The 25,701-nt window shown below is 41.0% G+C and overlaps 2 protein-coding genes across 4 annotated transcripts in view; both read left to right on the plus strand.

Moving 5' to 3' along the window:
* The first annotated feature begins 4,164 nt into the window (after window positions 1-4,164).
* LOC142373833 (glycylpeptide N-tetradecanoyltransferase 2-like) lies at window positions 4,165-10,342 on the plus strand. 2 transcript variants are annotated; one of them, XM_075457267.1, is made up of 12 exons: window positions 4,165-4,228; window positions 4,336-4,444; window positions 4,707-4,851; window positions 6,341-6,459; window positions 7,008-7,099; window positions 7,665-7,781; window positions 7,902-8,072; window positions 8,322-8,430; window positions 8,596-8,766; window positions 8,874-9,041; window positions 9,417-9,554; window positions 9,784-10,342. In XM_075457267.1, the coding sequence occupies exons 1-12, from the start codon at window positions 4,209-4,211 to the stop codon at window positions 9,805-9,807; spliced, it is 1,383 nt and encodes a 460-aa protein (XP_075313382.1). In that variant the 5' UTR covers window positions 4,165-4,208; the 3' UTR covers window positions 9,808-10,342. The 2 variants fall into 2 exon arrangements, with proteins under 2 accessions (XP_075313382.1, XP_075313383.1); XM_075457268.1 differs by having other exon boundaries at window positions 8,710-8,766.
* Window positions 10,343-13,100: 2,758 nt separating this feature from the next.
* Window positions 13,101-25,701, plus strand: part of svild (supervillin d) — a 46,633-nt gene continuing 34,032 nt past the window's right edge. The window contains exon 1 of one of the 2 annotated variants that reach the window (XM_075457975.1): window positions 13,101-13,204. The gene's annotated coding sequence lies outside the window, so the exon portion shown is untranslated. Of the gene's footprint in view, window positions 13,205-13,872; window positions 13,962-25,701 lie in introns of those variants that run through there. The other variant, XM_075457976.1, reaches the window with a different exon arrangement.

A 25,701-nucleotide genomic window follows, 5' to 3' on the forward strand; every position in this document is an offset into this window, starting at 1 on the left:
CTGAGGCTGTTACTCATTCATCCAGCCTCTCAAACAACAGAGTCACAGGTACTGAGACAGATGTGAAAAAAAGAAGAAAGAGCGAGGAGGATCTCGTTCGGCAAGAGAGATCACAGCTATACAGATCTATTTACAGTTTAGTAAAGGCTCCATAGTGTGGGTGAGTGTGTACAGCAGGCACCAACAGTAGCATAGTCACACACATACTCATGCCTCATTTACACATTAACAAAGCAAACATTCCTTTGTTCAGTTATTCTCATATTGCCTGGGCAAAGAGCAACAAATGGCCACACTGCAGATAGTGGTTGATGATTGAACACAGGGTTTTTTGTGCCATCTAGAGGCTTAGTTTTGAACACAAGGCTTTCATTAATATTTTGGGGATCAAGTTGCTTGCATTAACTGCAATGACAGAGGCATCAAGTGCCTTTGCATTAATGTGGCGGTAAATAACGTCCTCTGCTCGGAGGCTGAGGAGCTCGCGGACCTCCTTTTCTCCCCAGTTGGCCATATTAAAAAGTGTCTCCAACTTGATGTAGGCTAAAACAGAGTAAAACTTGTCCTCACGTCACCTGTCGCTGTTGTTCTGAATCAGCTGTCCATTCTGTCTTTTGAACTCGTCACGTCACGCCACGCCCATACACACGAAGATGTTGCAGTGGTAAAATGAGAAAAATTCTCCTCAGGCATGTTCATCTCTATCAACCCCTTTCTTCTGGCAACCCCTCTTATTTTTTTTTTCATTTGTCTCAACCTTTAATAATTCGCCCATGTTTTCATAAACATATTAGCAAAAAATAATAATAATAATAATTAAATCTTACACAAAAACAAAGTAGCCAAAAGACTAACTCTGAAGAACTGAAATGGACATTTTCAAACCACTTGAATAGTTGTGTGTCTGTGTGTGAGGATTTCTAGGAGAGGGAATGGGCAGACAAAAGGAAAAGCAAGATAACAGACAATCCAGGAAGATGTTAATCAATGATGACGATTAAAAAGAAAAAAACAATTTAACCAATTATCTACAAAAAAATATGCACATGAAACAAGAAAAACAACAAAAATAAATCAATAAATAACTGCAGCATTATATAAGGATCCCTAGTGCAAGGAGGTAGGCTGAGACAGTATATGTTCCAAAAAACATTTGTTTGTTCATTTCATATGCTGCCACAATGCTTTCTTCTGTTCTTCTGTTTCAGTTCAGACTGCTGCATACCAAGTCAGATATCCTTTAGAACAGGGTCCTCCCGGATGGGGCACCATCCTCTTCATTCCTAATGATCCTCCCTGTTGAGGATGGCAAATATAATGATGTGCTGTTAGTTATTCGACTTTCCTGGCGCAAATAATCAAATTTGGATTATATTTCATGAAAATGAATTTCAATTTCATGATTGGTTTGTGCTGTTTTCGGGATTCAAACACAGGTCATTAACCATATCAACCACATGTAGCACATTGTCTCATGACTACATTGACTAATCTTAGTGCTTTTTTAGCTCTTCACAAAGTTTTCATGTTTCATTTGAAAACGTTCAAACTGTTTGACAAACAGAACTGTCATTGACGTGTGAGCAAAACAAAGAAAAAGACCAACACCTCTAATGAAAGCTTGCAGAATACACCCCATCATCATCAAGTGCAGTTGGGCACACCACAATTTTGAGTAAATTAACAGCACAGCAGGCATAACTGTTTATGCTATAGTCAAGGCTGATTTCAGTGTCTATGTTTTCTATGTCAGACTTAACACAGATATCAGATGCAACTGTGGGTACAAAGATGAATATATCTATATGAGGTGGTGTATCAACGCAGAATAAATGGGCTGTGTGTTGTTCATTGGGTCATTTTGTTTAGTTATTCCTCTACCTCCAGGCTTTGCAGCCAAGCCTTCTGTGTCACCCGTTTGGTCAACTGTCCTGCATAAGCAGACTTCCTCTCTTCCCCAACATTGTAAATAAAAGTGCACTGGCATCCTAATTGCTGGTTGTAGGGTGCAGCATCGCATTGAAACTCCTAAACCTCCTCTTGCTCTCTGCCTCTTGTTGTTCTTCTAACTCCTCTACCTCCCCCTGAATGATAGCAGGTGGTAGTGGCATCCTTCTCCTTCTGGCATTTAGCTTTGAGTGGCAGACTTATAACACAGAAGCACGAGGCATGGCAAAAATAGCTTCAGGCTGCACTTTTAAAGATGAAAGAAAATGCAGACTGCATCTGTTTTACATGTATATTTTAGTTTAAAGCATTTCAATCAAAGCCTTCGTAGCACAAATGGTTATACAGATGAAGTGAGTTCAGAACTCACGAGGATGAACAACAGGCAAATCCAAGCAGCATGCAACAGACTCCACAGGGGCAGCACTAAACCTCCCTGAGAGTACACAGAGGAAAACATTCATCATGCACAACCAAGGAGGTGTCATAATTATTGTGGCCAAAAGTGCCCTGAATGATCAGCTGTCAGAAAGTGTGCTCTGTTTTTGAGTGACCATATTAAAACAAGTGCACAGAGCTGGGGAAAGCTTTTGTCTGATTGGACAAAAGTATGCATCTTGAAAGCCTATCTACTTAATTATGGAACTGTTTGCTAAAGGACCTCCAGCATACTTATAATCAACAATTAATCCAGCTGATGACATCAAATTGACAAGAGGGGGAAAAGTTTACAAAGGTTCCTGGTTCAAACCTCTGCTGGGGTTTTCTTTTGAGAAGTTTGCATGCTTTCCATGTGTGGGTTTTTTCTTGGTGCTGGGGGTGTCCCTCCACAGTTCGAAGACTTGTAAGGTTGATTGGTCATTCTAGAGTGGGCGTAGATATGGGTGAGGTCATCCATGGTGTCCATGTTAACTTTGTGGAGCACTGGCGATAGGTTCAGGACAACCCTGAACAGGCTTACACGGATTTAGACACAGGATTGAAGGATTGATGGAACATTTTCCTATTTAGTTTACCATGACTGACACTTTCTGGATTTCAGTCTTAACTTTTTGCAACATTTGACAATCTAAATTTAGGTTAGTGGCTAGGTGGTCCAAAAGAAGAATGGGAAGTTTGGTAGCTACTGAATGTTCTCTGAGTTTACTCTGCCAATACTGACATGTTTCATTCTCAATTTTAGGCAGGGTCCTTTACAGTTCAAGCAGTTGATACCAATGCTAGAATAGCAACTTTTCCTGCACAGTGTTCTGCTACTAGGTTTTTCACCATCTGACAACATGTACTCTGGCATTTGCATTTGGCCAGCCAATAAAAGTGCCTTTTCTGTATGTTTACCATCAGAGGCTTCTAAAGCCTGAAAGCAGAGACAATAGGCGGAGCTGGAGCCTGGTTTACTCTCAGGTCACTTTTACGATGTGCTAAAAGCTTTTTATGGAATTTTCATCCGATGACGCCAAAAATAAATTGTGTGAAGGTTATTTGCAAGTGTGAAAAAGTGTTCGATCATTAGTGTTTTTGTTTTATTCTATCATACAACCCCTATAAAACAGGGTTTTTTTGGGGGGGGGGGGGGGTTATCAAGAACTCCTACTCCTACCAAAACTGTGTCCCTGTTGGACTGGAGCTTAATATGAGCCCCTGATTTCATACAAATCCTTTCATCCCTGTTAGTGGAGAATAAACAAACAATGGGACCTTTTTCACATCTGTATGTTGTTGATTGGATTTGATGTGATGCCAAAACTGCCAAGAAAGCAGGTTGTTCAATGAAATGTTTTCTGAAGATGAATTTTTACTGTGTGTAGAATAACATAACAGCTTGTTAATGACATTATATTACAACGCTACAGAGCCAATATTAAATGACTGAACAAACCCACAATGATTACCAAGTCTGCAAGAGATAAAAAGCTTTAGTAACTGCTGAATTTCAAACTGTGGACTGTGTGGGAACCCCACAATTAGTCTGCATCAACTAATTAAATGCAATACCTGGATCAAGCTGCTGTGGTTTTAATCTGCTAGAGGTCTCTATTCAACTGCTGTCTGACATTTGAATTCTTAGTTATATTTGATGGTTAGTACTGCTCACATTTATCTGTTGGCTGGTTGGAAGTTGGGTTTGGTTGGGTTGGGTTGTTGATGCGATCACACTCTCCTCCCCTCACTGCTCGAAGAGATAAGAGCTGAGCAACTGCAAATGTGTCAGAAGCACACCCCAGTTCACCCACGGCTTCACAGAGTAACACTTACTGACAATGACTGATTCAAAGTCTTCGTAAGTACAAACGTACTCTCTGCTTTGAATATAATTTAACCATTTGAGTTTACAGCATTGAAAATAGATGAATTTGCAGGAACTTCTGTCCTTGAAATGTCTTTTAGTGAGAAAAATCTGAGAGATGGGGAGAGTGACAGGCTTAAAAAGAGCAAGAAGAAGCAAAAGGGAGAAGTTGCTTGGAAGCCAGAGGGACCCAAAGACCCATTTGCCATGGTCTGTGTCTCTGTGTGAGTGTGAGAGATATTCCATCTTGGCGTTTTTTTTTTTTTGGTGTGTGTGTGTGTGTGTGTGTGTGTGTGTGTGTGTGTGTGTGTGTACATTGCATATAAAACAAGTATGTTTGCAGTTTGAAATGAACAGGTATTCACTCTACTTTTGTGCTCAAGCTGACTCATGTTGCTGTGGGATAGTCAAAGAGTCTGTTTCCTGGGAAAATCATGGTAAGCTGTTCTTTCCCTTTCCTGTTCTGTGCCAGCTGGACTCTCTGCCTGAAAAGAAACAGCAGGAGATCCAGAGAGCCCTTCATCTTTTCTGCACGGGCCCAAACCTGCCTAAGAACCTGCAACAGGCCAAAAAACATACCTACCACTTCTGGGACACGCAACCTGTCCCCAAACTGGGTAAGAAGAAAGTCATCCTTCTGCAGTTATGCTAGATGATCTAAACTTGGAGTGGAGAAAAAAAAACGGGCTCACATCAGTTGAGAAGACCATTTTGCTTTCAGGTCTGTTGCCTCTCATTTGTTGTAAGGTTTACACTAACAATCTGTTAGCTTCGATTAGCACAGAATAGAGTAACAAGATATAACAAGGAAATTGGTGATCTTTGGATTTGCTTGCAGGCAGGTTTTATTACCTTGGACAGATACGTGTTTCCCTCTTGCCAGTCTATATGCAAATTTAGTCAAAATTAAGAAGTTGCTGGCAAGTTATAGTTTCATATTAAATAAACGGATAGGATATTCTTGTTTAATTCTACTTCAGAAAATGTATATATCTATTTACTGAAACATAGGGAAGTATTTCTGGAATATTCCAAATAGATATTGTCCATTTTTCATTTGTTGAAAATTTTCCATTATAGCTTTCTGTTTTTTATTTACACATGACCATGCTTTATTGTATATTTACGCATGATAAGTAGAATGTATTATAATATGTTTGAATGTGTGTAGGTGAGACAATTACATGCAGGGCTACAGGGAAGTTTGTTTGAAGAAAGAGAGAGAGAAAAAGATTGTCTGATGCTCTCAAACTCTCGGAACTGACTTATTTGTAACTGTTTGTAACTGTTTATTGTTGGCTTCTATTAGTTTTCTATTTGTATTTTGTAGTCCAGGTAGTACCGACAAATCATCTCTGTGGGGCGTTCAGTTGCTTGTGGCTTATCATTTTGTCAAGAGTAAAAGAGGTACATTTGCTCAACACCAATCTTTGAGCCATCAGCTACCATCTGACCAGAACTCAGCACCACACAGTAAGCCTTGGCCTTGATATCTGTTATCCATCACCTGGATATCCTCTGATTACAGTGGAGGTTCCAAAGGATTGGTTGCCGACCCCATACTAGCCAGCAGGTTTTCAGATTGGTGGCACAAAAAACATTGGGCTTACTCTTCAAAAGATTGATCTATGCAGCTGCTGTTTTTCAAAATGATCATTTCCACTAAAGCATTCGTATGGAAATACTTGCAAATTGTAATGATTTTTAAAAGTAAAATATGATTTCTCCTTTCAGAAGACGTGCTTGAATTGTCAGTCGGTATTAATATTACAAAACATTTACAAAAGACTATAACAGACAAGAAGAGGGTGGTTGCTGATCAAATAGCTGACTGTTGTAAATCAAATCATAGAGAACCAGATAAAACCAGAACCAATTAACCAACTGTGACTGCGAAGATGGCTGATGTGATCATTCTCAGTCAAGGAGGGGGAACAGCAGCACAGAAGATAGTTTTTGCAGAGATCTAGCTGGACGTGCATGGTGAGAAAGTGGTACTTGGAGGTATTGACTGTCACTGCAGACCTCCTAGTTTGACAGTGTACAGGCCACAACCTTGACGTTATATGTTCCTCAGTCAGTATATTTTCTCTTTTGTGTTGTCAGGTGACCTTATTACAACTCATGGTCCAATAGTAGAGGGTGAACACAGCATTCGAAACGAGCCCTACTCACTACCTCAGGGTTTCTCCTGGGATACTCTGGACCTGAGCAGCCCTCCTGTGGTAAGTTATTTGTTGTCAGTTATGGTACATATCGGCAGATAATGCATCATGCAATATAATTTTTTATTTTTATTTAAAGTAACAAATTGCTTTCTTTTGTAATAAGTTCTGGCCTGATATCAGACAGAACTATCAGCCCATCAAACTCAGTGTTACACTCCAGTGTGACATTTCCTCAGATTGAATCGATTTCTTTGCAGGAGTGTTAGATTTTTCCCTCACAGGAGACAAACACATCTGCCTCGATTTCATGTCATTTTGCGTTTAAAAAGATGCATAGTCATGCAGACACACCTGTTTTACATGAGTTCTAGCAGACCAAAGCAAGAGCAGTTTGGCATGTCTTTCCATTTGGAGATCAGAAGCCAGTCCCCTGGAGTGTTAATAAAAAGCAAGCTCCTTAAAAACGTTTCCTGACCGCATCTTTACAACCTGCCAAACCAGCCAGTCAGCTCAATGGAGTGGGTGAATTCAAATGTTTGGGCCTGGCAAGTAAAGCTCAGGAGGAATACATATTATTCATTTCAGTGCTTTTTCTTTCAATTCAGCTCAGAGAGCTATGCAGTCTTCTTAATGAGAACTACATGGAAGAAGATGACAACACAATCAGATTTGACTTCTCTCAGGAGTATTTGCAATGGTAAGCCTCAAGCACACTGACTTGTACATTTTCTGTATTAAAAGATTTTCAAAGCTTTTATTCATCTCCCGAGCAAGACAGGCATGCACTTTGCTACAGTCCAATCCTGATTAATGTGCGCTGCTTACAGTTCTGCAGATTCAAGCTTTCAGCTTGCCAGTGTAATTGGAACCCATTTAGTTTAGCCTCTGTGTTAACCTGAATCAAAGCTCTGAACTTCATCAAAGGGCAGAATCTCAACTCACCAATCTGAGTCAACGCATCATTTCAGCAACAAGCAGGCTGTTCTAAGCTCTTTACTTAACTTTGCAGTTTGTTTGTACTCACTGATCTCCATAAATGGCATCGTCACCCTTAGGGACACTTGCATTAGAACATAACATTAACTTTGAAATGAAAAGTTACAATTTAGCTTTCCAAGAACTGGCCCTGGGCTTTGGCCCTGACAATAAGGAAAGATGCTGAATGTATTCAACAAGTTCACAATAGCTCTCTTTCTGGAAATGAGATTAATAAGAGTTTACTATTCAGAGTCATGCCGCAATGTCTTTGGTTTTCTCCTAAGGGCTTTGCAACCTCCGCCTTGGCTGTTTCAGTGGAACTGTGGTGTGAGAGTAGACTCCAATAAGAAGTTAGTTGGCTTCATTGCTGCCGTTCCTGTTGATGTTCGTATTTATGAGATGTGAGTATCTCATAATGCGTTGATGTGTGTTGTGTAAAATCTGACGATTTATATTAGAAATCAGGGCGTAAAAGTTAAGTTTTCCAGGGAATGACTCAAAGCTCGACACGCGTTGTGCAGGAAGAAGCAGGTGGCACAGGTCAAGTTCCTGTGTGTTCATAAAAAGCTGCGCCTCAAACGAATGACTCCAGTTCTGATCCGAGAACTCACCAGACGGGTCAACCAGCAGGGCCTCCACCAGGCTGTCTACACAGCTGGACCAGTACTACCTACACCACTAAGCTCATGCAGGTAGCTGCGACTTACACTCGATTAACACACAAAGCAATTATTTTCAGTTTGGGCATTATACAAAAGTAAATGAAAACAGAATATTTAGCTTTTTTTGTGTGTGTAAATGTCATCAAATAGCCTTACATTACAATACAGGCAATCAGTAAGCTTTATTTAGGTACCATGAAAACATTTTTTGGTCTTTTCCCTGTGATGCTACATCTACCTTTGTTGTTCCTTCCACATAAACAAACTAATCCCTTTAAGTCAGTGGCTTCGACCTCTGAATCCCCTTAAGCTGATGGAGGTCAACTACCCAGGTCTCATAAAGAACATGAGCCTTCAGAGAGCTCTGAAGTTCAACCGCTTGCCTGAGGTTAGTGTGTGCTCCCATCTAGAGGCAGAAAGCTATTACTGCTTCTCGAAAGTGACATGCAGGAAATATCTATTGATGTCTGTATTGAAATTTTGTGGCAAGACACAAAAAGATTTCTGAGGGTTTTCTTTCTTTCTGCCCTGATTTTATTTTATTTTCTCCAAGGGGACAAAGGTACTGGGTCTGCGCCCTATGACCAAAGAAGATGCTCCAGGGATCCACTCACTTCTCAAAAAATACCTCAGCAAGTTTCATCTCAGTCCCCTCTTGTCTCTACAGGAAGTAGAACACTGGTTGTTGCCAAGGGAGAATGTGATTTACACCTATGTGGCAGAGGTCTGACCTCACTGTAACTTTACTTTAAGTTTCTTCAAAAGGGGAAAAACCTCCCTTGCTGTGCTGTGGTGGTTAAAAATTGATTGATCTCCCCTCCTCACACTCAGGGTGACGATGGTTCATTGACAGATGTGGTTAGTTTCTATAGCGTCTCCTCCAGTGTGCTGAATCACCCTGTCCATACTGGTCTCAGAGCAGCTCATCTCCTTTATATTGCCTCGACTGCCACAGAGCTCACCAAGCTCATGGAGGACACGTTGGTCCTGGCTAAATCTGTGAGTGTGTCTTATTATGATTCAACAAATGCACAAGATTTTTGTGAGAATAGACCAAGTTAAATGCATTTGTTCATAATTCTCAAACATGATCCGAGATGTTAATGGTATCTGAGACAAACTAGCAATTGGTATTTCAATTAATGTTGTCTGTGATGTATCTAAATATATTTCTAATCATCAAGAACTTCAAAGACTCCTATAAAATCACACGAAATCTGGCAATTAATTATGGAAGACGCTTCCTCCACACACCATGTATCATTAATTGAATGATAACAAATTATTATCAGGATTTTTTTCTTCTTCTAAGCTTTGCAGGTTGGATTTTGTGCATCTGCTGTCAGCTGAAATGTTATATTCTTTCACTAACAGCACGGCTTTGACATCTTCTCTGCTCTCAACGTGATGGATAACATGAGTTTTCTGGAGAAACTCAAGTTCACTATCAGTGACAAGAGTGTTCATTACTACTTGTACAACTGGATGTGCCCCCCAATGAGCCCAGACAAGGTATTCAGAGGAGTAATATCTCCACCTGTCAAGAAACTTTGCAGTCTGTCTGTACACTCAAAGGCCTTCCACTCTATGTCTCTCTGCTGACAGTGTTTGGAGCTTGATAAGAATTTCTCTGTCAAATCTTAATTCATGTTGCTGAACGCTTTAAGTTTTAAATGGATTTCATAGTGGTGACAGCTTTCAGTTTTTAGGAATATTAATACAGTGGATGTATGTTTTACAGATCGGCTTGGTGTTACCCAACTAATCTGAACTGATGAGGATGAACGGACTGATGTGGCCAGCATTAGCGTGGATGTCAACATTAATGAAACTGGGTTTTCAGAATGAAAATTAATTAAAAAAAACTGTAAAACACAAATGTACAAATTAGGGCAGTTGAATGGCAGTTATTTCATGAGTTCAGTGTTTGTTCGGCAGGAAAATATTGCTTCTGACACAATGGGGTATTGAGTAACCAGATTCAAGCAGTTAAGAGGATGTTTTTTATGATGAACTGGCAATTGACATAACTTCTTGCGACATGGCATTTAATGTTCTTGTGACCATTACAAAAAAAAAACTGATCCGAGGATGAGTTCATTAATCATTGTCACTCACACAAAAGTAATACTAATACATGCCGAAGCAATCCAATTTCTGTGTGAATGCAGCAGATTGATAATGTAAAGTGTAAAAGCAGTCAAGTCAAGTTAACAAAAAAATAGGAAAGCATGTTTCAGTTTGTTTTTTCCTCCCATAGCAATGACTGACAAACAAACGCAAACAAAAAAAGAAAAAGGCAATAAAGTAGTTTACGTTATCACAAAATAAAACATATGAAACATACCATTTGACATTCCATTGCATCTCTCCTGAAAATATGAAAAAGATTAGAATTCTAGTATGACTGAACAAAGCTTGTCGTCTTTAAGAAAGCCCAAGCCCCTTTGGTTTAGACCAGTGGCGGCTGCTGACTTTTAAAACAGGGGAAGCCCATATTACGCGTACAGGGTTGTAGTGGCTCGTGCCATCCCAAAGCAGAAGATAGCAAAGTTAAAAAGAATTAGTTATAACATAGCTGTGTCTAGTATGACAAGTATGCCCAGCAAATACACAGAAAGAAGGTATAGACTTTGAAAATTCACACAGCAAGGCCAAAATCAAGTATGATTGAATCTAAGGCCTGTAAATGGCTGGATCTGTGGCTGGATCAGAATCTGTGGAGCATTTTTCCCTGTCATAATGAATACTTAGAGTTTGATGGTGGTGGTAAGTATTCTTAAAAAAGGTAACATTTGTGAATGGGCAGCATGAATTCTGGAAAGAAACAACTAAAAGTATTACACAGTGCACCTTTAACCTGTAAGCTAAGCCGCCATTGTGACAAAACTACTAGCTAACACGACAAACAAATGCACAACAGGAATATGATTGACAAAACTTCTAAACAACAAGGATGTGTTTCTTATTTACAGTGTAATATTTACAAAAGTGTATGTGTGTGAGGATGGAAATGGAAACGATGGGAAATGAGTCAAACTCTGACAGCACTTTCACTTTCGTATCAGCTTTGGGACTGAAGTTCCAGCGTGCTTCTCCCCGCTTAAAAATTCGGCTGTCACAAGATCTCTCATGATGGACAAACACCAATCATCACGACACAGCCCCTCATATTGACACGCCCACGTCTAATCTACCCCAAGAGACGCCGAGCAGCCTCGGAAGTGATGAGTTTTTGTCGATTTAGCCAATGATGACCTCAAATTGTAGAAAAAAACTTGACTCTCCCGCCCCCTCCTGAAGCCGGGCAGCCCTCGGCTCGGAAGCCTGGCTGTTAGTGGCGGCTTCATAACATGATTTCCTCAGTGAACGGCAGCGATTTCAGAACAAATCACTTCATTAAAGCTGCAGTCTGCAGGATTTGTTGTTGTCATACGTAAAGTCCTAATTTTTGGCATTTTAAGGGTTTACATGATCTATCAGAACGCTTGAAGTTGAAAACGGTGACCTCCGTAGTCGCAAAATGAAAGAAATGCTTATTTTTTAACCGAAAAATAAAAAGTTATTCAACTTCCTGTCCCGCCCCATCAAAACACATGAGAACTCGTGCACGTCTACGTGCACGCCAGATGCGCTTACACGACTCCTCATTCATCAACTCACCTGTCATTTGCGATCATGGAAGACACAGTAAGTAGACTAGCCCGTAATGAAGTTCAATAGTCTAGATAAATAAGCGTAGGGACGAGCCTACCTTGTATCGCGCGTGCACAATCGGTGATTGACAGGCAGCAGAGCCCAGCTCGTAACCTGATTGGTTACCTTTTACCGGTCCGGTCTGCAATTTTGTAAACAAACCTGCTGGCTTTGGAGGGACCTAGCGGGACATATAGGGGACCTAGAGAACTCATTTTTTTTTTTGTATTGGGGTATTTAATGTACTACTTTCAGAATCCCCGGACAGTTCCAGGCATTATGCTTGAAAAAGAGTTGCAGACTGCAGCTTTAAGCTACAGGACAACATGTTGTAGTTATAAATGCAGTATTGGGCATATCTTGTGTTTTGTGAATAACTGTTTTATCGTCAATTCAACATTGAAGATGTAGCAATTTCGCCAGAGAATGGGAGAGGCTGTCCGGCTTCCCGTGTTGTCTCTGAATAGCCGCGGCTGGTTTAGACCTTGCAACAGCCAATAAGCACCATGACAAAGCTCACCACTGTCTACCGGCAGACCAGTAGAAGAGCACAGCAAAATCAAGAGGGTTAATATTGCACACTGTGTAAATTTGAACAGTAGGGTGTGCTGCAACATTACACCACTGCAAGCTCTTATACTTGAAACAACTACACAGCAACTGCAATTACAGACACGATGGCCTACTTTGCATTAGTTGAAAAGATATGCAAGAAAATCATTAACATCAATCAAGCTTATTTTTTGTCAGGAGGACAGACTGACAAAAAATATGCTAATATGTATTTCATAAATATAAACCATCAAAAGTAAGTATAACAGTAATAGAACCATAGATATACATTTGTATGGCTACACAGGTAGTGAACTAAAGGCAGATGTGAAGAAAGTATCAGCTAAACAAACGATCAACTCTAATGTAGCTGATATTCATCTCACGTCGTTGAGTATTGCACGGGCAAGAACATTAAAATAGAAGATTTAAATAAATAAATAAATGGCAAAGTGAATAAAGTAGTCAAATCTGTTGGAACCCATGATTCAAATACATTCAAAATAGTTTTTTTCTTCATGCAATCCACACTACAACGTGTACATAATGTAACGAAGCACAAGCAAGTAATGTTAAAAACAAACAAAAAAAGTACTTATTGCTGCACAAAGTGTGCTGTGCATTGTGAATCTCCATTGATTTGATTTTCTGATGTACATCAGGAAAACACTGGAGTCACAATTTACGCTTCAGTCAGACAAGAATGGGCGTTTACCAGGAACATGTGAATGCGTCGTCGTGCACAGTTTCGACCAATCAGAATCGAGAAGGCATTTTAAGTTTGAAGAGACCGGACCTTCGAGCAGCATTCGCTGCCGTCTTTGCAGGTTGGTCGGTTAGCAGGGAATCCCGTGTCTTCTCTTAGTTTCTGCAGAGAACAAGTAATAACACCCAGACTGTCTTCTGAAAAAAAGGCAAGTGTTGATTAAAAATCTGTTTGCTTTTGATGTAATAATAACGCGCTTTAACGGGTGGTGGTGTTAGCAGTGGACTCACGCAGCGACGTGATCGTTAGCGCTGTCATGAACTTTGCAAAACACGTTTGATGTGCTTTTAAACCGTCTAACCCTGAAACAGCTGTCTCACAGGGCTCTCATGATAAAACGCCAGTGCATGTTGCGTTAGCCGACGTTTGAGGAGGCTTACGTAAAAATAGTGCAGGTATGTTGTGACACTGTGTCAATTGGCAGTTTAAATGTTTTTGTGAGACATTAGCACAAACCGCACGCTTCCCGTAAACAGCCTGAAAGCGCTTTTCAAAGGTTTTTATGAAAATGCGAATCTCTTTGACCGTCACAATCATGTTACATACGAGGATAGGATGTGCTGTTTTGTGTCTAACACTGTAATACACACAGTGTAATCATTAGCTTTGTTTTCAACGGGACTAAACACCGACTACCTGCTATTTGTACCCATTTGTTACAGATCTCGCATATTTGTATGGATTTGTCTGTCGCTGAGGCAGATAAAGCCATGGCACATCCTTTCCTTTCAGCAGTTGTCACACTTTGGTAGAAAATGGTTTTAAGTCGGTGAGTGGAGTTCTCCTTCTCTTTTGCCACAGCCTGCACTCTTACACTCAGCAGTTACTTCACAGGCAGTGACAGGAGGGAGTGAACATTTGGGGCTGTGTTGTGCAAAACCAGCTGTGAAAACAAAGTGTGTGAGGTAAGCTGAAAATGGCATCTGTCACAGAACCTAAGATTTATCTTCTGCTGTGATGTGGAAACAGTTCCAGTAATGTCAGTGCAGATTATATATGAGTGAGTGTGCTCTAAACTACTTTAAGTCCGATTCATCTGTGTCAGTGTGTCATGGCAATGCAAGCTCTTTCAGACTTGTGTGATGTGTAAGACGTGTGATTTCCTTTGAAATGTGTTGACTGTACTCTTCGCAGGGTGTGATGAATGTCAAGCCGGTGTGTTTAATTTCTTATGAAATTACCTTAACATTACCCCAAGGCTGGAAATCTAAGTCTTAATGTTTTTTTTTGTTTTATTTAAATGTATTTCTCTGAGGCAGAAGAATATATCCAGAAGTTATCCTTTCTACATCTTCAAAACCGTTGTGTCGGCTTTACTTTTCTCACTCGCTATCTCCCAAGAAGGCTGTCATTTCTTTTAGTCCAACCAGCTATCATTTCAGGAGAAGCTGTTACTTTTTTTCTCAAACGATGAAAAGAGTGAGACTCATTGAGGCTTTCGTATCCAAGGGTTATGGTATTTGAGGCTGGCCAGACTTGCAATTTTCTCATGGCGAGGCACCTCTGTTGTCTGTCTCAACAGGCTTCTCGTAGACCTTTCTGATCCAAATCTTGTTGAGCAATCCAGAGAAAGAAAACCGATGCATGTCACCACTGAGCAGGACAGCACATGTTTACTGTACTCTTTCCCTCATTATTAACCAAGCACGCTTTGTGTAGTTGTGATTGGGTGATGAAATAACAGAAAGTTGGTGAACAATGCATAGTTGTTACTGAGTAAAAACCATCCTGGGCTGTAAGCTGAGCAGCTGGAGCGAGGGTGCCCAAACAGGAAGTGACTCTTTTTCTTTTTTTTTTTTTTCTTCCCTGTCCCACCTACAGGATTTTGCAATACTGCTCTTTACCTGCCTTTTCTTTGGACCATGTAAAGAGCCCAAACAAAGAGACAAGCGCTCCATTGTATGGGCCAATGTGAGTGTTATAGGGTTGTGGTTCGTATTATTCACCTGAACAGCGTGTGTCAGTCGGGGGGGTGGGTGGTGTTCCATTGCCATTGCAGGGATCGTGTTTCTAAACACTCTCAAATGTGCCCTCAGAGGATATATGACTTTGTCTCTGAAGACTTTTGCTGTAGTAACATATCTTGTTCTGTAGGGGAACATTTTTTTTTTTTTTGTCTTGAGATCAAGTCGTCCTAACCGCATAAAAGAATCAAGTTTTAATGCCTGAATTACCTACACCACAAGGTAACTTTAACTAGGTATGAAAGGCTCTGATTCGCAGGCATGTTCCCTTAACGAGTGCAAAGTGAAAAACTGTTGCCTTGCTATGTCATGGCGGTGTTTCAGTTCCAGAAAGGGTGCTTCATGAGATGTTTCTTACTCTACTCTTCCCATTTCCAGCAACAAGTCAGCGTCTTCAGTGCAAGACTTCCTTCAGCAAAACATATTCTTTCAGTGCTGTTGAACACTTAAAAATAACAAGACGAGCTGAACATTTTCTATATTAAGGGGACACTTTGTTGGATGTGGGGACTTTTAGTGGTATTAACTGCAAACTGCAGCTGACTGAATGTCCACCACCTCACCTTTACCTTCCAGCCGTTAAGGAAAAACTATGGTGGCTGTGAGCAATGCAGAAGGCCCGCTCTATGGCTAGTGTTTGGCTTGTCCCACGTGGGCTTCTGTAGTAACATGGTAGAGTCATGACCTTGAGCATCCTCAGATATAAGATGCTCGCTGTAAGGTAATGAAAACGCAAGAGTTTTTATTATCATGAAATTAGGCCTCTTCCTCTTCTGAAACAGTTTAACATGCCGTTAGGTCGTGCTCATGTACGAATAAGACCGCATTTAGTTGTTACTGCAGATATTACATTATATATTATTCCTCCTGCTCGGTGGGATGCATTATAAGCATCTCGCAGGCATGAGCTGTACTGTACTTGGCTGTATTACCTAATAGTTAAGTAACATACAGCAGCTGAACTGTAAAAGTTGGCTACAGTAAGTTGGACACTTGATCCACCCACTCAAACCAACCCCTCTTTCTGGGTCTGACCTATCCTCTCCCCTCAGCTCTCAGTTGGAGTTTGATCTCTGCTACACAGCCAGGATGGTCTGAAGTACAAATATTTATATAAAGCAGAGGGGATGTGACAGTGTGAGCAATGGGAACTCCACAGGGAAGAGTGCGAGGGGTTACCCTCAGGCTAATCTCTGCTAAGACATATTTATAAACCCAGCTAGCGGTTGGAGTGGATCGCTTCCAGCCTTGGCACCAAAATGCTAACTGTATTTGGTCAGCAACTTTGCCGTCGACGCTCGCTTCAGTGACGTCTTTAGACGAGTTTGACATTTGCATGGGACACAAACACATGGTTATACTTCAGTGATTTGTTCGATAAGCATACGCACATGATAGTTTCCATGAGTGGAGGCAGCACAAGGACCTACTCCTGCTGTCTCTGGCTTTGTTTGAGCTCCGAGCCTGAGCAGAGTTCTACCTGACACCATCATTGTCTGAAAACAAAACCGTGAGATTAAAAAATGTTTGTATTCAGAGAAAGTCAGTTAATGGGCAACATGTTTTTTGCCTCTCCACCAGTGTTTTGTTTTCTTTGCCTTGAAGCCCTCGCGAGTGACAGATGTTGTCATGAAACGTTCATGAATAAAGCATGCTCCCCCTTTTTGTGTAACTGCTAAACTGTATGTAGGAGACTGTCTTTAAAGACCACAACACTTTCTACTCCAAATTGAAAAAGTGAATCCTAACCACAGTGTATTTATCCTAACGGGACAAGTTTACCGAACAAATGGTATTAGTAATAGCTCATCTTCTTCTTGCGGTGTTATTTGCAATTTGATTCTGCATACGTTCTACATAAGCAGCTTTCTGCTACAGAGCTTCAGAAACGTTGAGGAACAGATGTAATTTAGGCTGAATCCATCCATCTATTAAAGCTGCAAGGTTCATACAGTGCACATTTGAAATATCCATGAAGCAGCATTTATGAAAACAAACATATTTGCCTTCTCGCTAAGACGAGAAGTTTGATACCACATTTCTGGCCTTTTCATTTGGTTTGAAGAGTTTTGATCATCAGGCAATCAGTGGTTTATACCACTACTGTTAATTCTCTATGTCTTGGACATAACCCATCCCCCTGCACAACAGCAGAGTCCTTAACTCCTCCACCCCCTGCTCCGTTGCATTCCAGCTGGCCAGATGGTGTCTGCTCTGCACAGTGTACACCAGAGAGTTAAAGCTGCAGTCTGCAAGATTTGTTGTTGTCATACGTAAAGTCCTACTTTTTGGCATTTTAAGAGTTTACATGATCTATCAGAACGCTTGAAGTTGAAAACGGTGACCTCCGTAGTCGCAAAATGCAAGAAATGCTTATTTTTTAACCGAAAAATAAAAAGTTATTCAACTTCCTGTCCCGCCCCTTCAAAACACATGAGAACTCGTGCACGTAGACGTGCACGCCAGATGCGCCTACACGACTCCTCATTCATCAACTCACCTGTCATTTGCGATCATGGAAGACACAGTAAGTAGACAAGCCCGTAATGAAGTTCAATAGTCCAGATAAATAAGCGTGGGGACGAGCCTACCTTGTATCGCGCGTGCACAATCGGTGATTGACAGGCAGCAGAGCCCAGCTCGTAAACCTGATTGGTTACCTTTTACCGGTCCGGTCTGCAATTTTGTAAACAAACCTGCTGGCTTTGGAGGGACCTAGCAGGACATATAGGGGACCTAGAGAACTCTTTTTTTTTTGTATTGGGGTATTTAATGTACTACTTTCAGAATCCCCGGACAGTTCCAGGCATTATGCTTGAAAAAGAGTTGCAGACTGCAGCTTTAAGAGGGAGAAACCCCAGCGGCAGGATTCTCTAGATGAGACACTTCACCCCACTGATTTTCACCCCTCGTTATGTTGTCCTTCTCTCCCTCTCCCTCTCTCTCTCTCTTTCTTCGGTGCTGTTCTTGTCTGAGTTTAACAGGCAGTCATTTCGGGAATGAAGCCCATGTTGATAAGTTGTTGGCAAGTGGAAAAAATCTCATTATGGTTTACAGGGGATGACAGCTCTGCAGTTACTCTGCATTGAACTAGAAGGAAGAATGACAGTTGAAATCAAAGAAGAAATAGCGCTGCGTTTTTTACAGGCAGAGGTCATACTGCCATCACAAAGTCTGTATGCAAGTACGGGATGATGAACCAGTGACTAGTAATTAAAGTTATTTGGTTTGATTGAACATTTATGTAGCTAATCAGTTTGTTATTTGAACTCGTCAAAGCTCATTTGTTTCTCAACCCCGCCCCCCCAGTGCTTGCAGTTTTAAAATTTAGATTCCTTGCAGCTCAATAAACATTACAGCATGCATAGACATCTGAACATGAAAAGTTTGTGCTCGAAGAGCACACGCAAGAGAAAAGTTAGATTCAATAAAACGCTGGTCCTCCTCAGAGTAAGTGGCCCTACTTGAGGTTTGGCGTGGCTTCCATTCAGCCTGCTGATGAACTCCACGGTCGATTTGCACATTTTCCTTTAAAAGTAGGCCAAATGAATGCACTTCTCAAGATTCCTGGTTGGTGCAAACATAGGGGCTTTTCCAGTACATACTGTATGTCTCCTAAAAAAAAAACTGTGGGTGTTCGCCTCTGGCCTACATGAAGCTTCTGACAGGGATCCAACTCACCACATGTGTGTCGTGTATGCATGCGTAAGATCCCCTGGCTAGATAAAGCGCCATAAACCCCACCCTTCCTTCTCACCACTGTGGCTTCCATAATTGCAGCCTTGTTGGAGAGCCTGTGTGTGTGTGTGTGTGTGTGTGTGTGTGTGTGAGAGAGAGTGTTTCTCTTGGTCTGTTTTTGTGGGTTTTTTTGTTGCAAGTCACTCAGCGTACACTGCAGTGTGTTTGTGTGTACATTTGTTTGTTTGCTTTCCCATACGTCACAATTAATGGTTCCTTTGAATGCAGCAAATGGAAAGCCGGAAGACTGGGACAAAGAGCGAGCCTGTAAATAGAGGAAAACACACACATGCTCTGCTGTGTTTAACTTTGAAGCTTTAGTGAAGGGAAACAGCACACTTCTTTTGTCTTTCTGGTGACAGGTTGCTCTGATCCAAGCAGGTCAGTAGGTTTTTTTTTTTTTTTTTTTTTTTTTTTTTTACAGTGTCAGTTACGAAGGCAAAGCAGAAAGCAGGCATTACTATCGCTGGGGTTATTATGTCAACTGTCTTTCGGGTGACTGGCTACAGTCAGCAGGACTTCTGGTAAAAGGGATTTGAGGGAGTTTCTGTCTTTGTGAGACAGAGAGGGGGGGGATTAGTCTCAGACCCTGCTTTTGCCCCATCCTTCTCCCGTTGCCCCCCCCTCCTCCATAGAACACACTAGAACCCGTTGGCACCCTGGAAACACATGCCCTACAAAGCCATCACATCCACCCCCAACAAAAGCCCATTCTCCATCTTTTTTCTCCTTTCCTCCTTCTCCCTTCTCTGACCTCTGCTGTTCTGTTCATTCTCCTGCTCTTTGCCCCTCACTTTTCCTCTGAACTCTTTTCATTCTCTTTTGTTTGGGCTGCTTTTCCTTCCTGTGCCACTTAAACCCTGTCAGCCCCTCTTTCCGTCGTCTCCTCGCAGCTCGAAGCCAGGGGGAGAGTTGAGTCATGTGAATGAAGAGCCTGTGCCGTGTTAGACAAACACACCCTCTTGTCAGGAGCATCCTTTGAAGCGCTCCGTTAGTGGAGACGCGTTTCTATCAGCGGGGTGGGGTTTAACTGCAATTAAAACCTTATTCTGCCAGTTATTGTAGGCTGGGTACTAAACCGCCTTAGGTGTTGAAAAATTGCTTTTTAATGAGATGCATGTTGGCCTCCCAGTCTGCACCAGCCCCGCTGTCCTGCCTTTTTTTTTGATGCATTGTTTTGGAGTTGGATAATCAGTTTGAAGCTGGTGCTTGTTGCACAGTAGTTTAGTTGGAGTTATACTATATCAGAGTCTGCACTCGTTCTGCACTATTTGCTCCGAAAATGGCAACAGTTTTCAGATGGGAAATGTGAAAGAACGGCTTTTGGAAGTCATCCAGATATCCTTCCTGATGAAAACACACGATACTTCCAGTTTTTGTTTTGCTCCTTTATGACTCTTGAAGCTGCACAAGCTGACATTTCCTTTTACAAAATGGACAGCCAGTCTGTTTTTTTTTTTAACTGGCACCTGGTTTTCTCAGCAAAGTGAAGTTTCCACTCTCTCCACCCTCTTCCCTCAGGAAGAAAGTGTGTCAGCAGCTGGCTCTTCCTCAGACGGCCTCTTGTCTTTTTGTCCACTGTCGGAAAGTAGCGTCTTAATGTTTCTGTGATGCTTTTGGTAATTTAATGCGGATTCCTGAAAGTTTACAGTGGCAATGTCATAATACAGAGCAATAACATACCATGTGTAATAACCGTTTAAGTGTTAGGGCAACTTTTTAGATGTGTACATTTTAAACCGAGAATGTGTCCAAATGCCTGCAGTTTCAGCTGAAGATGTCTATGATGTCAGTTCCAGAGTTTTACCAGTGAGGCTCAACTAAACCAATGCATGGAAAGAGATGCTTAGACTGCCATAACTGTTTGCTTCATAGTGTTTGCATGTACATTGTTTGCTTTTAGTCCTGTGAAGTAATTAGGCTGTTACCGGGTTTTTTTGGCTTCTGGTTTCTTACCTCATGAGAAGGTCCCTATTTTTTTTATTATACAGTTGAAATGACCAATCTTTCCCGTGCAAATACAAGTTCAGGAGGAAGGTGCCCGTTGCATTCCTGTTCTGTTTTCTTGTATGGACATGTGATTTCTGAAACGCTCAGTCTCTTCAGCTCCAGGTCAGCTTTTGCTTTTGAGGCGGCTTTCAGTCTGGCCATTATCCCAGAATGAATCACAGCTAATGTGGTTCTATGGATCTGAATGACAGGTCTTAACATCCTGTACGATTCACCCCTGTACATAATGACATCACTGGGTTGTAACAATGCCTTGATAATCTTTCATTGGATTTTGTTGAGATGATGTAGTTGACTTTTTTGAAAAATAATGGCTATGTTAGCCATTGGCACACTGGCACCTCTATTCTGTGCAGTATTACTATCTTTAAGCATTGAACATTATTTATCAACATATGTCCGACCCAAGTTTTGAATTTCCCTTCCTGGTATTGACCAAACCACCGAGAAACTCTTCTCTCTTAATCAGAAGTCTATATAAAAATTTGCTAACTGCACACAATTGGGCATATTAATTCTGCCAAATTCTGAATAAAGCTGCTGTCATTCATATATTTTTTTGGCTAAATGCATCAGACTTGTGACTGGGGAAAAAAAAGCCCTTTAATACAATGTCAACTCGTGGTTGCTTTCCAGACTGTCACTTTGCTTTTATCCTGATTTGATGATCATTCAAGCAACTTAAAGAATGTGCAGTGAATTGGATTTTACTTACATTTACACAGATATTGCAGAAACATTCTGACTCTGTAAAACACACCTAATGATGGAAGAAAAAGAATAGAAAGAAAGAATATACGTTTCATGGGAGCTGCACCAAACAAAAGTTCCAGCATCATCTCAGAGTCCAACAGTGATTGGTAATTCATCACTGAATGTCACTTTCCTTCAATCATCCACAGTCCATAACTGCTTCTCTTTATCCCACCGTGAACCTTTTTCTTCTGTTTGTGTTTGTCATGGTTTTATATTTGGCTTCTTATAGATATCCCATGTCCTGTAGCCACTTTCTTACAGTTGGAGTACAAACATTGTTTCCCGTTTCCTGTCTATTTGTTTTTCATTTCTTTTATTGCGCATATTCTATCTTCAGACACACTGGTTTGAGTTTTCTGTTCGGAGGCTTTGACGTCTTTCTCGGTCAACCCCTATGTTTCCCATTTACAGCCTTGCCATTTTGCATATACTTGCTCCACATTGTAGACACAGCTGACTGGGAACTATAACATCGTTTGCCACACTTAGGGTTGAACTACCTCCTTGAAGAGGGTTTATAATCCTTTCCCATTGTTTCCACTGACAGCTCTTTTGTTGGGCCCATGTTTCCTGCCGGTCAGCCCGATGCAACAGCTCATAAAGCTCTGCAAGCAAACTCTTTTAACTGCAGACTCGTTTGCATAATTCGGCTTGTCACGTTTTTGTTTAAGAAATTAAAGTTGGATGCGACAGAATTTGTTCAACCTTTTTCTTTACTGTCCACATCGTCTTGGCCGTGAACATACTTCAGTCTACAACTCGACTCTGCTCCTGTGCATCCAAGCCAGGACAAGGACAAAGGTCCAGGTAAAGGGCCAAATCGAGCTACATTCGTAGATCGACTCATCCATGCGTGTAACCAAGCTAACTGTAAAATTACTCTCTGCTACAAAGTAGCAAGTCATAAAAGTGCAGTTATTCAGCCATGCATATTTCAACCGTTAGATTATTTAATTTACGAATTCACCGAATAGTTGATGTAGCGACAGAACAATGTAATCTCATATATCTTTACACCTTTATAATCCTGCAAGTTGGCATGGCTATGTGGAGATCGATTGGTTTTCTGTCAATTGGAACGTTGCTGTTTGAGTTCCAAGTTCCCTTGTCTACATGTACAGGTAGCTTCGTTTTCGCGAGATTACGGAAAGCTAACATTTCCTCCTAAGGTTATCCTCACTTGTAAGTTGCTAAGGATGAAAGTGTCTGCTTAATGAAGACAATGCAATGTAATAGATATATAACCTCTGGCTTTACGATGTGAAATAAATTCATGTTTGCTATATCTTCTATAACACTTAATCCCAGCGCCTGGTGCTGATAATTCCACGTTTGTGTTGTGTGGTGAGAAGAGGCTGATTGAAACACGATAGTTGTTGCAGCTGGTATTACACACTAGTTGTTCCTGAACGCTACCGCTAAACGTCTTTGGTTATTTATGTCACATTAACATCAGATTTAACTTGTTTAACAAGTGAAGTAATGATTTTATGTACATACGTACACCACATTAAAGTGGCTCAGAAGCTTGAAACAATGTTGGTAATAAAGTGCTTGGATTTGACTTGGGGAAAGATGTGGAAACCTTGCTAAAGCACACAGGATGTTTACCATGAAGGGGGGAATGTGTTTCTATCTAACCGAGCTGGAGGAGAACATCAAATCCACACTGATTGCACGTCGTGGTTCATAGACATATCATCAACTTTGAACTGTCTTGGGTGTTGCAACTTCTGCATTTGTGATATATGTCGTCAGTAGGCCTGTAGCAGTTGTTATGTTGTCTTCAGTAATTGAGTGTAATCATTTAAGGTTTGTGCAGAGAAGTAAATGTTTAAACTATGAGTAATTTAGGTCTTAAAATGAAATGCTGGCATTTATCTGACATTGTTTTGAAAACAAAGGAGACATCCTACAATTAAAACAACTCATTGCCGTTACCTATCACGGCTTTCGGGAATTAGTTTGAACATTTGTCAGGCTTATGGGTAGCTTTCCTGTTAATCAAGCTCCTATGATGAAGGACACTGGGTATGGTCGGGAAGTGACACATTTGGCCTTTGTTGAGACGGATCTTCCTTTTGTAGCCAGCGACAACTCCCAGAGGAGTAAATAAGTCAGAGTTCACTCCAGTGATGGGAAACTGAGGATTTGGTTTGTTTACATGCCTTCTAGGAGCAGAAATAAAATTGCCCACATGAACAGGCAGGTAAAACCGGTGTAACGACATACCAAAAACAACAAAAGTGACACAAAAGCCAAACTTGTTCAAATATGTTTTTTTCTCTTTCCTAACAACACCACCTTTGTAATTACATGTTACACTGAATTCCTTTTGCATAGTCAGACTCAGCCCGCTCATTTTCCCCTTTCTGTTCGTGTGCAGTCTGAAGCAGATTAAGTTTAGCAGCACTCATCATTTCGCAACGTCACCGGCTCTCTTTTTCAATCTGCCACACTTCTGCACGCTTCGTTTGTTTGTTTTTAGGAACAAATTACCTTAAATAGGTAGGGTTTTGGTGGTATAAATCACCTAACAAAGCAAGTACTGAGTTAGTCCACATTTGCTGATAGGAGTGATGATTTTTAATGTATGAGTCACCACTGTGTTTTCAGTCCCCCCCTTTGTTCCTTAAAACAACAGCGACTGCTTCCAAACAAAGCGCCGGCGGGCCTACATGACCAAGCTTAAGTGAACTGTGTAGCAGTCCTTTTATAGGAAGAGGCTAAGGTGATTATGTAAGTGTGTCCTGAAATCAACATTCAAGCTCAGATCCTTTTGCCTTCATAAGGCAGTTCACTGGCTTTGTTTTGGAGTTACGCTAAGTCCAAACCCCAATCTTAAGCTTTTATTTCATTTTTCAATTAGTTATTCTCTGTACATGACCCATCAGAGAGCTTGAGTTTATTGCTGCCCTAATTTTACTTGATTTTGCAATTTAGCAAATTATTTCTTGGATTCTACAACCAAAGCAGGCCTTAGCCTACTTTTAATTGCCTCTCTTTTTAACCCTCAAAAGGATGTGTCAACTCCCATAACATCCCATTGGCATTGAGCTGTGTAGCCTAGAAAGCTTTGGGCTTGGTAGAAGTAGATTTACTGCAACCCACGGATGAAGCCTGAAAATTTAATTGGCCATGTGGTTTTGTTATTATGTAGTGAACTCAATTTAAAAGCTTTAGTTTCATCTAAGCCTGGGTACATACCTACAATCTGTTCTAGTTTCAGTTCTGTCCAGGTTTAAGAGACTATGGGCGCTCGTCACTGGACTAAGGTGGAATGGAAGTCAGCTGTGGTGATTACTCAACTTACAAAACAGATGTGCCTTTTATACATGGTGTAAAGAATACATTTCTCAAAGCGAAAGCCTCATATACCTCTCTTAAACTTCGTTTAGATGTACACTTGGGAGGCACTCTAGTCCCTCAGTGTTTAACCAAAGACAGCTTTGTTTGGTGGATGGATTACACACATGCTCTCCTCAACACATACACATCTGTAGACTTGAAGACTGATTCTGTTTACAATATTTCAAATCTGTTTTTTATTTTATTTATTTATCTTTTAGTAAAGGGACTGAGAGTCCTGGTTCTGGGTCATTACGTAGACCAGCAGGTAGACAGGGGTCACAAAGAGTTCACTCAAAATGAGTTTGTTTTGCAGAGTGGATTCAGCTCGTTTATTCTTTATTCTTTCCATGAACCATTCTTCTCCTTCCCCCTTTTTTTTCCTCACTTTGACTCTCTCTCTTTACTCATAATGTCCAGACACAGTGCTCTCATTTGTTTCCTTCTATCCCACGAATGTGAGAACTTATGTGCTAAGTTAACTCCTGCCCTGTAATTTGAGGGAGACCAGGGGGCTGCATTAAACCAGTGTTTCTCTACAGTATAAATAAACCCCTCTCTTCTCCTTCTCCGTCCTAAAAATCATAAAAATACTTGTGCTGTGAGAAATGTCTGCAGAAAAGCCCCTGTGCTTGATGTGTGGAGCGGTCAGAAAAGGCACCTAATGATTATTGCTGTTGTCAGCTGGCATGTAGTTAAGTGAGTGCAGTTTTCAAACATGTGCATCCAAGCCTTTTGTGGTTTTCTGCTATGAGAATACTTAATGGAACAAAGTGACTTCAGCTTCTAATTTTTTGCCTCCTAACTGAAAGTCACGAGGTATTGAAAA

This window comes from Odontesthes bonariensis, chromosome 23 (assembly GCF_027942865.1).
Source record: "Odontesthes bonariensis isolate fOdoBon6 chromosome 23, fOdoBon6.hap1, whole genome shotgun sequence".
NCBI classification, from domain to species: Eukaryota; Metazoa; Chordata; class Actinopteri; order Atheriniformes; family Atherinopsidae; genus Odontesthes; species Odontesthes bonariensis.

Coding starts and splice junctions, on each gene's coding strand:
- LOC142373833 (XM_075457267.1), top strand. CDS start 4,209: ATGACTGATTCAAAGTCTTC. Junction 7,100..7,664: donor TCTCAGGAGTATTTGCAATG/GTAAGCCTCAAG, acceptor TTTTCTCCTAAG/GGCTTTGCAACCTCCGCCTT. Junction 9,042..9,416: donor CGTTGGTCCTGGCTAAATCT/GTGAGTGTGTCT, acceptor TTTCACTAACAG/CACGGCTTTGACATCTTCTC.